We start from the raw sequence: 13,499 nt of genomic DNA, 5'->3' as shown, positions 1-13,499 counted from the left end.
TTTACTCACTGGGAATGTAAAACAAGGAACATTGGAAGAAAACCCATTAGGGACGATCTGCTGTGAACATGTCTGAGGAAAACCTTCCTCACAAGCAGGTGGAATAACCATTCTACACAACGGCCCCCACATCTCTTGGCAACTGATACAGTCCACCAAAAAGCACAATTCTAAGAAACCAGGATATGCTGCCAAAGTACAGCATTTCAGCAGCTTTTTGCAAGGCGAAGAAGGCTGCACATCCAGCCTGAGGCCAAGGCTCTGCTGGAAGAGCTGCAGTAGTAAAGCGGGCTCTGCACCACGGACACTCTGGGACACGGCTGGGGGATGGCACACAGGAGGGAGAAAGAAAGAAAGAGAGAGAAGGAAGGGAAGGGAAAGGGAAAGGGAAAGGGAAAGGGAAAGGGAAAGGGAAAGGGAAAGGGAAAGGGAAAGGGAAAGGGAAAGGGAAAGGGAAAGGAAGGAAAGGAGGAAGGAAGGGAGTCTTCACTCTCCAGCTCAGCTTCTGCTGTATTTCCAGGCTAGATTAGTTTTAGTTTTTCTCTCTTCTAAATTCTGATCTGTTCTGAGCCTACACTTTCTACTGTTTAATTACAGCTGCACAGAGAAGCAAAGTGGTTTTCTTATCCTGAACTCTGCTGAAAATATAGGATCACGTCCCATCTGCTCCTCTCCATGACCAGCACCCTCCTTCTCTGTTTTTATGGGATAGCAATTGCAGTGACCTTTTCAATTTTCCTTGTCTGGCTACCTTAGAGTTACAATTTTTGCCTCTGGTAAGCTGGTCTTTATGCTCTGAGGAACTGGACATTCTAGAGGCAAATTCTTCTCTCTCTGCAAAACAAGAACCACTGTGGGGGTATAAGCTGTATCATGCCTTTTTCTGCCAGGAACTTTCAGGAGGCAGCTAAGCCAAAAGAAAGGGATATAAAAGCATATTTGAAGCAGGGAAAAAAATATTATGCTCCTGAAGAGGTGTCTTGCACACACTGCCTTTTACAGTAGGAACCAACAAGATTTATGACTCACCAGACCACATGAATCATTCCAAACAGCACCTGTTAAGCCTAGAACTACAGGCAAAGACTTATGTTTTAATCCAAACTGTACAGAAATTCCAATACAAGATCTGCTTCCCATGTGATTGTAGCTTTTATGAATGCTGCCAGATTTGCAAACTTTGAGACTGAAATAATTTCACTGAATGACATCTTAAGAGCCATTTCTTCTCAATTCCATCAGAATTCCTCAAAACTAGTTTAATGAATAAAACTAGTTTAAGAAGTAAATGACACCTTATGAAAAGGACACATAGACTTACTGGAGCCTTAATGGACATGAAAATTGTTTTATTCAGATCACTAAATAGCTACTAGCTAAGTACCAACCTGAACTGGAGATGATTCAGCAACTGCAAGGTGATCAATGGCATTTTGTCATACAACTAAATGGTAAAGCCAAGACAAAGGAACATGTACTTTCTGCCTATTGAGCCAACTGGTATTACCTGTGAAAGATACCTCTTGGAGTACTATACTAGCTAATTAAACAGGCCAGTGTCTATCAGCTGATATAAAAATAAATATAAATAATATTTTTCATCCATTTTATACATGAAACATCCATCAAATACAATCCTTAGTAAGAGTATTTGTTATTGTTAAAATGGAAAGCTTATAATTAGCTCTTAAGTTCAAATCTAGTTGCTGCTTTTTTATTTTTTCTCCTGTGTGGTCACTCAAAACCCCTTATATTCTTGCCACCACCAAATTTCATGGATCTCAGTACAGTGTCATCTTTTCAAGCATTCACACATTCCTTCTCCTTTGTAGTTCCTGCTCTCTTTCTACTCTGAATTGGTAAAATATCAAACTGTCCCTCCCCCCTCTTACAGCTTTTACTTCACGCACAACTGTTACTTCTATTCACTTTCCTGCCTTTCAGAAATATCCCTCTTTCTCTCTAATTCTGTTTTCAGTGTTTGTATTTTCTTGTCTACTGCTCTCATCCTGGGTCACTTAGACCCTTTTAGTAGCATTTATTCCATATACCTTGGTGTCCATATACATCTAGAAGGTATTTTTGCTCCTTCAGTAACTCTTTACTAAATTAACTCTCACATTTTCAAGCATAAGTGAATGGATATAACTAAGCCAGCGTTGTTCAGTTTTACTCATAATGCCACAGGGGTTTTGCTTCACATTTGAATTTCAAAGGCTAGTATAAGCAGAAATAATGATTGAGACTCTCTTGCTTCTGAAATGTGGTATTTTTGTGGAATTTTAACAAATTCCTGATACCTCAAAGATGATAAGAACTTAATTTCAGCTGAAGCCAACAAGAAATAGGTACTTGGGAACTGAAATAAAAAGGCAAAATAATTTAGAGGCTGCACAGAGACAAAAGTAACCCTGAGCACTGAGTTAGAGATGAATTAAAAAATTGAAATCCTTGCCTTGAGCTCTGCTTGATAGATGTTTTCATATTTCCATCCAGAGTATGGCTCTGTGGCTGTGAGAGGTGAATTGGCCATTGGCTTGTGCCATGGCAAATCCATACTGAACTCAACCCAGTGACCACAAGGCAACGTGTCAATGGCTGAAGGGTAGACTGTCTTATTGGAGTGATGTAAGTAAATATTCAGTTCTCATGTTTCATATTAAAACTCCCTGAATCACAACATTCATAATTTATCTGTGGTTCTACAGATGAAGATTATGACACAGACACTTTGAATAGACAAAGCTCCATACTCTCAAATAAACCATGTTTTTTATAGCCAGTGGAAAGGAAATAGCTCTTGTATTCTCTAAATTATTTTCCTTTTGTTCCCATTCTGGTGGCTTGCTTGTTCAGATTCAGGGTATATCTAACTTGTTTTTTCAAAAAGATCTCCGAAAACTCCTTGCACAAACTATTGCAGATATCCCTTCAACACCCTATTTAATGGATGGCCAATTTCTATTACTTTGTGGCTTGTGTCATATGGTAATTTTTTTAATCACTCTGAAACCCAAAACTGACTGAGCAGAATGATTCTTGGAGACTAGTTAGTTTGAACACAAGGCAAAAGTCCAGCCTGGGGCAAAGCTCTGTATGAATAAAGCTCAGGGATTTTAGCCATTGTGTCCAGCAGTAGCAGCTTGGCTTTCACTCTTTCACTGTTAGCCTGGCAGTGCAGCAACACTGAGGGGTGCAAACCTCATTACAAATCTTCAATGTATCAGATTTTATATAATTCTGCTTGACAGTGTTACACCAAAATTTGCCAAATCAGAATGTTTGAACTGACTGCGCACTCCTCCTTAAACTGGAAGGAGCTGAAAAGCAAGCAATCTGGCATGAGACAATTTTTACTCACTGAGGTAGTAGAAAAATGAAGATTTTAGAGGCATCTGATGATTTAATCACAACAGAAATATAGAGCCTCTAGTCTAGGCCAATTTACTAGCTGTGTATGACACAGAACTGACAGGTCTGATAACTAACACCCTTGGGGAAAAAAAGATATACCTTATTTAAGAGAATTGTTGGTATAATTTATTAGTTTCTGATCATGTGCTTGAAATGTGAGAGTTAAGTTAGGAAACAGTTACTGCAGCAAGACAATTCCACTGTATGTTACAGATTGAAGAAAGATGTGGGTGAGGAGTTGTGGTGGGAAGGGAGAAATCCAGCTGGAAGACAAATTCCTAGATTAATGAGATGAAATTATGCAGCAGTATATGCAGCATTCCAGAACATGCTGCTGTTGATTTTTTTCCCCTAGAATCTCCATTAAGGTTGTATTTTTGAAAGTCATCTATTTTATTTGAAGTTCCAAAGTGGCAAATCTATGAGCTTCTCTGGCAATACAGCCACTTCTCTGACTACAGAATAAATGCCTCATATTTTGAGGCTGAATATGTCTAAGTTCCTCTTCCAGCCATCAGATTGGATATGTTTACCAACAACACTGAAAAACCATTTGCTACCAGCTTCCCCAAGATTGACTATTTCCAGATGGAAGTGTTAACATGGACACAGTTCATACTACACTAAAATGAATTTTTACTGTCAAGGGGGATGCTAGGGTTTTTCTGTCATGAGTTCTAAACTCCACAGCCTCATGGGAAAAAAGATTTTGTTCCAGTGTTTGCACCCAGCTTCTCTTCACCGGGTTCCCAGTTGCCTTCTGTACCTTTAAATCTCTCATCTTGTACAGGGAAGTTGCACGGGTGTCTCAGTTTTGTGAAATGTTTTTGGCTCATCATGATGACAGTGAGTACTGAACATATGTCTGCATGCATTGTGAGGGGTGAAACTGAGTTTATCTGGAAAAGGCAGAGCACTGTGCACCCAGATGATCCTACACAGACATAAACCCTCATCCTCAAATCCCAGAAATCCCACCGTTGTCAGCAATCTCAGAACTTATATTAAACAGCTGTTTTGCCCCAGATATTTCCATTAGATCTTGCCATGACAACATCTTCGCTCTTTTCTGATTTTCTCTATGTTTTTGGGAGGTTTGTGACATGCTACTCTATGAAGATGTTGATAGGTAGATTACAGGGGCTGCAAGTTTGCAGTAAAATGACATTTATGACTTCTTCTCTGTGACTAATTTTCCTCTTTCAGGAGGAAAATGATATTTCACAATTTATTCTTGAAAAATTCATCAGGATTAGTACTCCTTCTTCTGCTGTTTTTTAAGTATCTGCAAATAGATTGACTGTTTCTCCCAGAAGTTTTCCCTGAAAACTGGGCAACCTATACTCCCAAATATTCCTTCAGTTCTTGAGTAAAATTATGAATGGCCTGCATTGAGTAGTTCCTTAAGTATATGAGAATCAACTTCATCTGTTTACAACATCTAACTCATCTAAGTTCTAATTTGCTTTTGCCTAAGTCCACTTCAAAGACTTTTCTGTTTCTTTATAACTGCCCTAATTGGATAATTGCGGATCCATCTCCTTTTAAAGACAAAATAACAACAAAAAAAAATATCACTAAAGGTTTGAACTCTCATGGTCTCACTTTTAAACAATCACTTTTCCAACTCTTTAGGAAATTAATTTCTTGCTTGGTTTTCTATTTTTATCAAACATTTTCTTGATGCCTTTTCTAATTCTTGGAAGTATGGCTCATTTTACATTTTGCCCGTCTGAATTTCCCCCAGGATTTTACCCAACATTTATAGATTTTTAAGACTTGGGCTGTTATTACCACAGTGACTAATTCAGCTTTCACTTTTTCAATGTTGATTAATTGAGTTCCACAACTGTGACTGCACAGCAAACTAGTTTTGAAGTTCATGTTACTTCCTCATTCCCTTTCAGCACAAAATCATAAAAATTGCCTCTACACTATATGGTTACTCAAGGGCAAGTTGTCTTTCTCTTTAGAAATATTTACTGGATTAATCTGTTTAATTCTCCCATTTTTTGGCTATTCTTCCTTATTATTGAGAATAAAACCTAGAATTTTCTGACTTATACTTATTCTTCTATATTCTCCACCAAAAACAGATTCATGAATGTTTGGTCAGTTTGGGTGGGATTTATTTCAGTAAAGGGAAGTTATGCTAAATTCTCTACAGTATGTGAAAAGAAATATAAATTTTTACAGCAAAATGGTCATCTGACCCATGTACACTGTCTGCATTAGGGCAAGGTAAGTCATGGCTACACCCTTCTATTAGCTAAAGATGGGGCCTGAAGGGTTATACACTTTGTGCTTCCCAACATGAGCAATGCCTGACTTTAGATTAATCCACTAAATATTTCTAAGGAGCTTACTCTACTTGTCCTTCTAGTTGGTGTCATCCCATTAATATATGACAATGCCTGTGCACTCAGCTCCTTTCCTCTCCAGAGGTTTTCTTTTTACAGATCTGTCACATATATCACCTACAATCAAGTATTGATCCTTTGGATATATTTAGCAACACATTCTTGCTTGATTTTCAAACAACTTCTACTTTAAAAGAGTCCAGTCAGGTGCACTGATTTACCCATATAAATCACTGCTCTGATTATATATTAAAATTTTCAAGATACACCAAGCAGTGCTCTACACATTACTACAAAGCAGGTTTACACAGTTAACATACTGACTAAGTAGGATTAATGTTAAAACCATTACAGAAGTCTATAGACAATTGCATCTAAAGGCCACAGAAACTGTTAGACTGTCCCATGCCTGAGGACAGTCATGCATCACTCACACCACCACGGGGGAAGAAAGCATCCTAAGGATATGGTCAGTGCCTCTGCAAACAATTCCTGTAGGGCAAAGGGAATATCTGTTACAATCCTGACACTACTACACAAAAGGGACAAACTGATGATCCAAGGCGAGAAGATACCAGGCCCTGTAGAGATGTTTCAAACATTTTATGAGACAGCTGTGTTTTGGAAAAAAGAAAATCTGAGAAGAATAACCAAATGGTATTTGCCATTTATCTTAGTTTTGTAACTAGGTGACAAAATGCATTATTTGCCCTGAGCAGTTTTACTGCTTTTACCAAGAACAAAATAACCATTTTAAATTAGAAAGCCGAAAGCTTCTCTGTACCAAAGGAAGAGAAGTCAGTCTGAAGGTCAAATATAACTGCAGCATATATAAAGCATAAATATTTGCTCTAAGTAAGCACAGAGTTCTTACATTCTCTCCTGCTCTATATGGACATTTTTGGAGTAGAAATTGAAGAACGCTCTGTTTTTTTAAATGAATACTGTATTTTTGGCTACAGGTGTGAGTGAGAAGGTGGGTAGGAGTTGTGTGGGAGGAACCAAGTACAAACAAATGTTTAAACTGGTCATAAGGGCTAGCAAATGTCTCACAAAAAAACAACAGCAGGACGATGCACAGATACAAGACAAAATCTGATTAATATATAAGATCCCTCTGCAAGGAAGAACCTTTTATAAAACACCAGAGACAATACTGAAGTGAGATGCTCAAATACTGATGTTGCAAACTAGGTTTATATAGTGCCATGTACCAGTGACAGAAAACCCCACAGAGTATCTCCACCAGCTCCTTCCCAACCTGAAGTTGTTTAATTCTCAGAAAGCAGCATGGGAAAAAGATAGTGTCTTTCCCCATATAGGAGTACATCCTGATACTACACCAGATCAACAGGAAAATCACACAGAATGTTTTGGTTAACTTCATTCACCTGATTCAGGTTAGATGAGAGGGGAAATGGAAATATTATGAGAGCACTATGTGTCTCTTTACAGTGCAGCCTGTTCTTTATCTACTCTTTCCTGCTGCTGTTGAGCAATCACCCTTCAGAAAAGTTGTTTTATTCCCTTAAGGTAACCTGTGGATGCACTGCCTGGGAGCAGTCATCTTGCTCCAGAGCAACCAGTCTACTTATCCCCTTGATTCTCCTTTCAGGCTCCAAGTCACACTGAATCCAGCCATTGTGAATGTAAAGCATTTCTACAGGAGAATGAAATAAATTTGATACTGCCTTTATGGTTCATGATTTTATGTTACTTTTATTTGTGATTAAGGAAGCACGATAACTGAAAAAGCAAATATATATTAAAAGGGCAAACTGACATGAAATGTGAGATGCAGTTTAAGACACCCAAATATAGATATGAATGCATGTAGTGTTTCAGCTTAGAAGTCAATACAGATGCTAGAGCTTATGAAGAAATTCAGCCTGCTCTATACAGTTCACAGGCTGCCAGCTGAATGTTCTCTTGCCTCCTTTGACATTAATGGCAACCAGACACCCAGCAAACATATAGATGTCCATTTGTAAGTATCTTAATCTGAGGTTTAACCTTGCACAAAGACATAAAATTCAGTAACTTCAAAAGTTAAGATTCAAATGCAAATACTTGCTTTTAATTCCTCATGCCTATTAATTTACCATAATTCTCTCATTTGTATACAACTTGATGTAGCCTTACAGAAAACTATGAAACTTTTGAAAAGAAATGTCATCATAGGAATTCAAAGAACTACTTCTGTGAAACTGTAAATCTGAATTTTGCTGCTGAACTTGCATGTATAAACTAATTCACTCTGTTTTAGGTCCTGTACCTATTGAAAAAGTTGTCCATTTGGCACTGAAAATGCTTTGATGCATTCAGGCTAGGACACCTAAAATAAAGACTTACGTTTTATCAAGATTTTTGTTTGAAATTGTAATGCAAAAAAATGATGTGGCAATTTTTCTTTGAAAAGACTGAATTGCTTCTCCTTCCTCCCCAGGACTTCCCCCTAAAAATTGCATTGTATTCACTATGTACATATTTCCAAAAATTATAAGACTTGTACTGCTTTCTGTCAAGGTGTATGCACATTGGGTGGCCATTTTATGCATGTGGCTCATGGAAAAAATTGTTCTAATGCAGGTGGTTTTGACTAACCAACACTGATTTCTTATTGTTATTTTAATAGGAAAAATATCCCTTAGCATTGGAAGTGGAACTTAAAACTGCAAGAATGGCATCAAGGAATATTACATTTTATTTTTATTGAAGACTGCATTCTCCTAACAGATAGAGAACTTGAGGTTAGATCTGAGTTCAAGCAGCCTCTAAACCTGGCCCAGACTTCTAAAATGATTTTAAACAAATCACTTAACACACTGTGACCTCATTTCTGCTGCTCACAATGGAAATGTTTTTTTCCATGGATATTCTGAATTGTTTCCTTTGGCCTATAAGTATCTGAGATGAAAATTAAGGAGGCATATGTTCTAGTACAGTGGTGAATTTACATGGGTGGTGTGTATATTACTTCATTTTAAAGACATTCAAAAATGAGAAAAAAATATTTAGTTGGGTGGTGACTCAAAGAAGCATAATGAATTATAGCCATAAGAAGGTAGCATTTTAAGAAAACACTCTAAGGGAGGAACCCCCACCTTCTCATGAGCGTAACACAAAAATTCATTTTTGGCCTATTTGAAATGTTTTACTGTCCGACACAGAAGATTTTCCAGGATTCTTCAATTGACCTTCAAGGTTCAGATAAGATTCATTTGTTCTCTCTGCACAGGAGCATTGGGAATACGAGTCTTTTTTTCTGAAGTATTTTTCAAACATTTCCAATGAACTGAAAACAAGAAAAACCCTGTTATCCCCACTTTTCCTGAAGTTTCAGCCAAAGGCAGACTGCTGTCATTACTGATCCTGGGCCGCCACCTGGTGGCATCTGGGAAAAATAAATTCAAATTTCACTTGTCCATGGGGTCAAGGCTGCGGCACTATCCTTCCCAGCGCTCTCTGAGGGCTTTAGAGTTGGACCCCTCCCTCTCACATCCCGACAGTCAGGCAGAAGCAGAGGCAGAGATTATGGGATGATGTATTCACCCTCAGAGTGTCTCTCCAAGGCAATGCATGTAAAGGCAAAGCTTTACTGGGTCTCACTGGTGGATTTGCAATCTATTTTAGTTTTTTTTATAGGTACATTCCCAAAGGTGAGCTCAGCTCTCAACCAGTCAACATTACCATATTCACAGCACAGGCATGAATCCGGAGAGAGCCTGTGATCCTCACTGTCCACCTAGGAGACTGAGGCTTAGGAAAATGAAGCACCCTGCCTATGGTCACACCGAAGGACACCAGCTAAATTGATTAAATTGATTAAATTGAATCATGGAACCGTTTGGGTTGGAAACGGTCACTGAGCCCAACTCCCTTGCAATGCATAGAGACAATAATGAAAGAAGTAGCATTCTTATCAAAGATAATAAATACTAGAGGGATTGGCCAAAAAGCAGGTCATGCCACGTTGTAAATGCAATAAAATATCACAATAAAAAAACTCTTGTGGCTTCATTGTAATTCTGCAATATCAATCTTATAAGAAGTTAAATTCAGATCTCTAAATCACTTACTATGCTTCCTGTCCGTAAGAAATTTAACCAAGCTTCATCTGATTAGAAATAGTAGCTGTGAAGATACTATTTGTTTGTGTTAATCAAAATTTATCATGTTTTGAGAAACAAATGGGAAAAGTATTTCAGTAGGGAAATAAGTATTTCTGAGGGATGAGACAAGAAGGAACAAACATAGAGAAACAGAAATATTTTCTGCGGTCCTTATAAAACTAAAGGGTCTGGGACCCTTCACTAGACAATGGTACAAGATTAATGAGCTCTGTGCATGAAACTGTTTTTTTCTGAATATGGCAAAATGGATCCATAATAGTTATTTGTGACTAAATAAATAACAAAGGCCTGAGTGATTGCCTGGGGATATGTACACAGTCTAATTTAGTAATAATTTCCATCCCTCTCTGCTCAATGAACAAACAAACAACTCTTTCATGACAAGTAAATGCTGACGCAACACTAGTAACCTTAATTAGAATTTAAGGAAAATGTCACTACAAACCAGAAAAATTAGAGTTAAAAGTTGTGGCTGTAGCATACAGTTGTAAATATATCCTGCTAAAAATAAAATAGACTTTTAAATTTGTATTTGAGCTTCTGGATTTTAAATACAATGTACTGTGAAAGGCTTTGATATCATTAGTCTCTGTTAGTCAGCCCTATTTTGCTCCATCTAACCAAAGAAAAATAAATTGCGTAATTGTCCTGAAGAAACTTCTGTTTCTATTCTTTGGGTTTCTTGTCTCTGCTCTTCTTGACACAGGCCTTTGACTTCCTTATATCTTCATAAGGATAACTTTACAAGAATCTATTTGGATTTTCTTGCAATTCCCTAGAAACTTTCCACCTGGACAGTTCTTTAAGGCACTGTTAGGAGGAAAGGGTTAAAAGCAGAAGAGTGCAGAGGAGGATGGGAGATTCCGAGAGACCTTGCAGGTGGGAATACTGAGGCCTGGAGAATACCAGTGCGGGAATATACCCCTTAGATTATGCCTGCTGCTGTCTACCTGTCTGTTTTGAGAAGCAGAATTTCTGTTTAGACATAACGTAGGTGTCTGAGGGACATGCCTGAGCTCCCTGTCTTGGGAAAGAGATCAGAGCTCAGAGATCATAAAAAGCACAGAGATCACAGCATGGTAGTGAGCTCTATGTGTGTGGGCCCTCAATAAGTGGGTGCAAAGAACAGCCTTACCACCCCTCAGGGTGGACTGAGCCTGATGGTTCCTGCATTCCCACTCCTATGTCTCTGCCCAGGTGTTGCTTTGGCATCCTCCAGTTAGCGAGGTAGTTAAATAAATTTACTCTTTGCATTTCAGATGTGGTCTTGTGGTCGTCCTGCCTGCCTGTGTGGACTCCCAACAGTACAATTACCTTTAAACACCCTTTACTTGCTCTTTCTCATATTTTCTTACAGCACTTTTAAGGAACAGGTATGATAAAATACACTGTTGTGATCCTCACAATGTCAGGTTACTGCCTCCCTTTGGTGATAACCAGATTTTCTATATATCGCAAAACACCTCCACTCACCTCTTTACAACTTTTTACAAAACTTTGACAGGTGTAAGGTAAATTCACTTTTCATAGAATAGGCCAAGACAATCCTTAGCAATGTAGGAAAACCATAACCAGCTTTCTTATGAATTTAAACATTGACCAGGAAAGTGTTGCATAACCACATTACAAACCACCCAGGCTGAAGCCAACTTTCAACCTCAACTCTAACTAAATTACAGCCAGGGATGCAGGATTCACAGGGATAGAAGGCACAACACTGGGAAGCAGTGTGATACTGCAGCCTAGTGCATCCATCATTTATCTGGGATAAATAATTCCTGTGTTTCAGCTCTTAGCCCTAAGGCTATTTTTGTGCTTCACATGGAATAGTCACATCTGCATCAATTTGGGATAGTTTCTTTTTTTTTTTTTTTCCTGTAAGGAATGTGAAGAATGTCAATGGATATTTAACTACATTTCCAAGGCTTTCATTGTTATTCAAATTTCTTTATATTCAGATTATTTCAGTCAGATGTTCGATTACTTCTCAGAGCCTAAAACACAAATGTTCTGGTTTTAACATGTGTGATACGATTATATACATTAATGAAAAATTAAAAACATGTTTTTGAGTCTAAGTATGCAAAATATAACCTCAGGCTAAAAGGCATTTCATCCAATAAAATTTGAAAAGAATTTCAGAGGGATCATCAAATTCATCAGAGGCAGAGAGATAATGAACATAACCTAATTAATTTCCTTGCTGTAGCTATTTGCTAAGCGGTTGAGTGCACGCTAGATGGCAGCCTGAGTATGGATGATTTCATCCTACTACTTGTTCTCCTCCAAGAAAAGATGAAATTAAGAAATATCCCTGGACTCAGTAGTGTGTTTTGGGAAAAATGGAATTGGATGATGGGCCAAAATATGGGATACTTAGGTCTGCAATGTTCTTAGGCCCTCCCTGCAGTGTCACCATAGTGTAGGTAGCGTTAAGTAGAGAAAAGTCTCATTCCCAGCTAAATGCAAGTAACACCAGCAATAACAAATGCTCTAAAACCCAAGGGCAAAATAACCAAAATATTCAGGAATAAACTGTTTGCAACTCAGATTTCACAACATGGAAACGAGAAAGACTTCTTTGTGTGCCCCTTGCAGTACAAAGAACAAGATGAAGAAGCTGGTCAGGTCAGCCCAACAGAAACACTTACAGATAAGATTTGATCTCCTCGCTGCAGCTCTCCACTGAGATCCGCTGGCCCACCTGCGAGGATGAAGGACACGAATATGCCTTCCCCGTCTTCACCTCCCACAATGTTGAAACCAAGTCCTGTGGAGCCCTTATGCAGGATGATTTTTCGAGGCTCTCTGTATAGAAACAAAATTATAATGTTCAGGCACTCACGCTTCTTACTGCGTATTCATTTTTCATGGCATTTAAGCATGCTATATTTTGCCTAAGACTCAATGGCCTGCTATTGTCTAAAGAAACCACGTAACAGATGACAAAGCTGTTAACTGGTGAACAGATAAGGTAGGAATCAACCAGCATTATTTCTTTTTTCCCTCATGGTTGAATTCAAACATCTCTATTAATTTCACCCCACTGGAGTCATCTTCACTATGTTAAGTGACAAATTTATTAAAAGGAAAACCAAAACTTAATATATTTAATAATCTAATTTATAGCTATACTATATATCCAGGTATCCAATCTTTATAAAGTACATTTTTCTTTTAAGTTCTAGCCTTGCTTTTGCAATGAATGAACAAAGAAAAAACTTACAACTCCAAGCAAAGCAATGGCAGTTGTGATCCTGACAGATTTGGAGCAAATAACACTTATATGATCAATCTTATCCAGCAGAATCTCATTAAAAAGTTTGGTTTGACACGATCAGGATCATGCATTTGTTAAGTCACATTGCATTTATCACTGAACCAGCCCAAGGGGTACCTGCTTTTGTCATGCTCATTAAAAACTATTAATTATTATAGAAATAAATAAATAATAACAAGTATATCTCACACAGCTCTTTTCATCTGTAAATTGAGAATATGACCCAGAGGATGTAAACATAACATGCAATTTACTGATGGGAATACTTATTTCCAGAAATAGGTAACTTTCCTAAGCAATCAAGGTAGCATC

General features: G+C 38.0%; 1 protein-coding gene across 1 annotated transcript in view; it reads right to left on the bottom strand.

Moving 5' to 3' along the window:
- DLG2 (discs large MAGUK scaffold protein 2) overlaps positions 1–13,499 on the bottom strand; it is a 984,977-nt gene that overhangs the window by 202,318 nt on the left and 769,160 nt on the right. The window contains exon 18 of the mRNA XM_053935819.1: positions 12,559–12,715. Within this exon, the coding sequence (XP_053791794.1) occupies positions 12,559–12,715 (157 nt within the window). The remainder of the gene's footprint in view (positions 1–12,558; positions 12,716–13,499) is intronic.

The sequence above is a fragment of the Vidua chalybeata genome, chromosome 2 (assembly GCF_026979565.1).
Source record: "Vidua chalybeata isolate OUT-0048 chromosome 2, bVidCha1 merged haplotype, whole genome shotgun sequence".
Classification (NCBI taxonomy): domain Eukaryota; kingdom Metazoa; phylum Chordata; class Aves; order Passeriformes; family Viduidae; genus Vidua; species Vidua chalybeata.
Note: the sequence above shows the minus strand (reverse complement) of the source record. Positions and strands in the feature narration are given on the sequence as shown.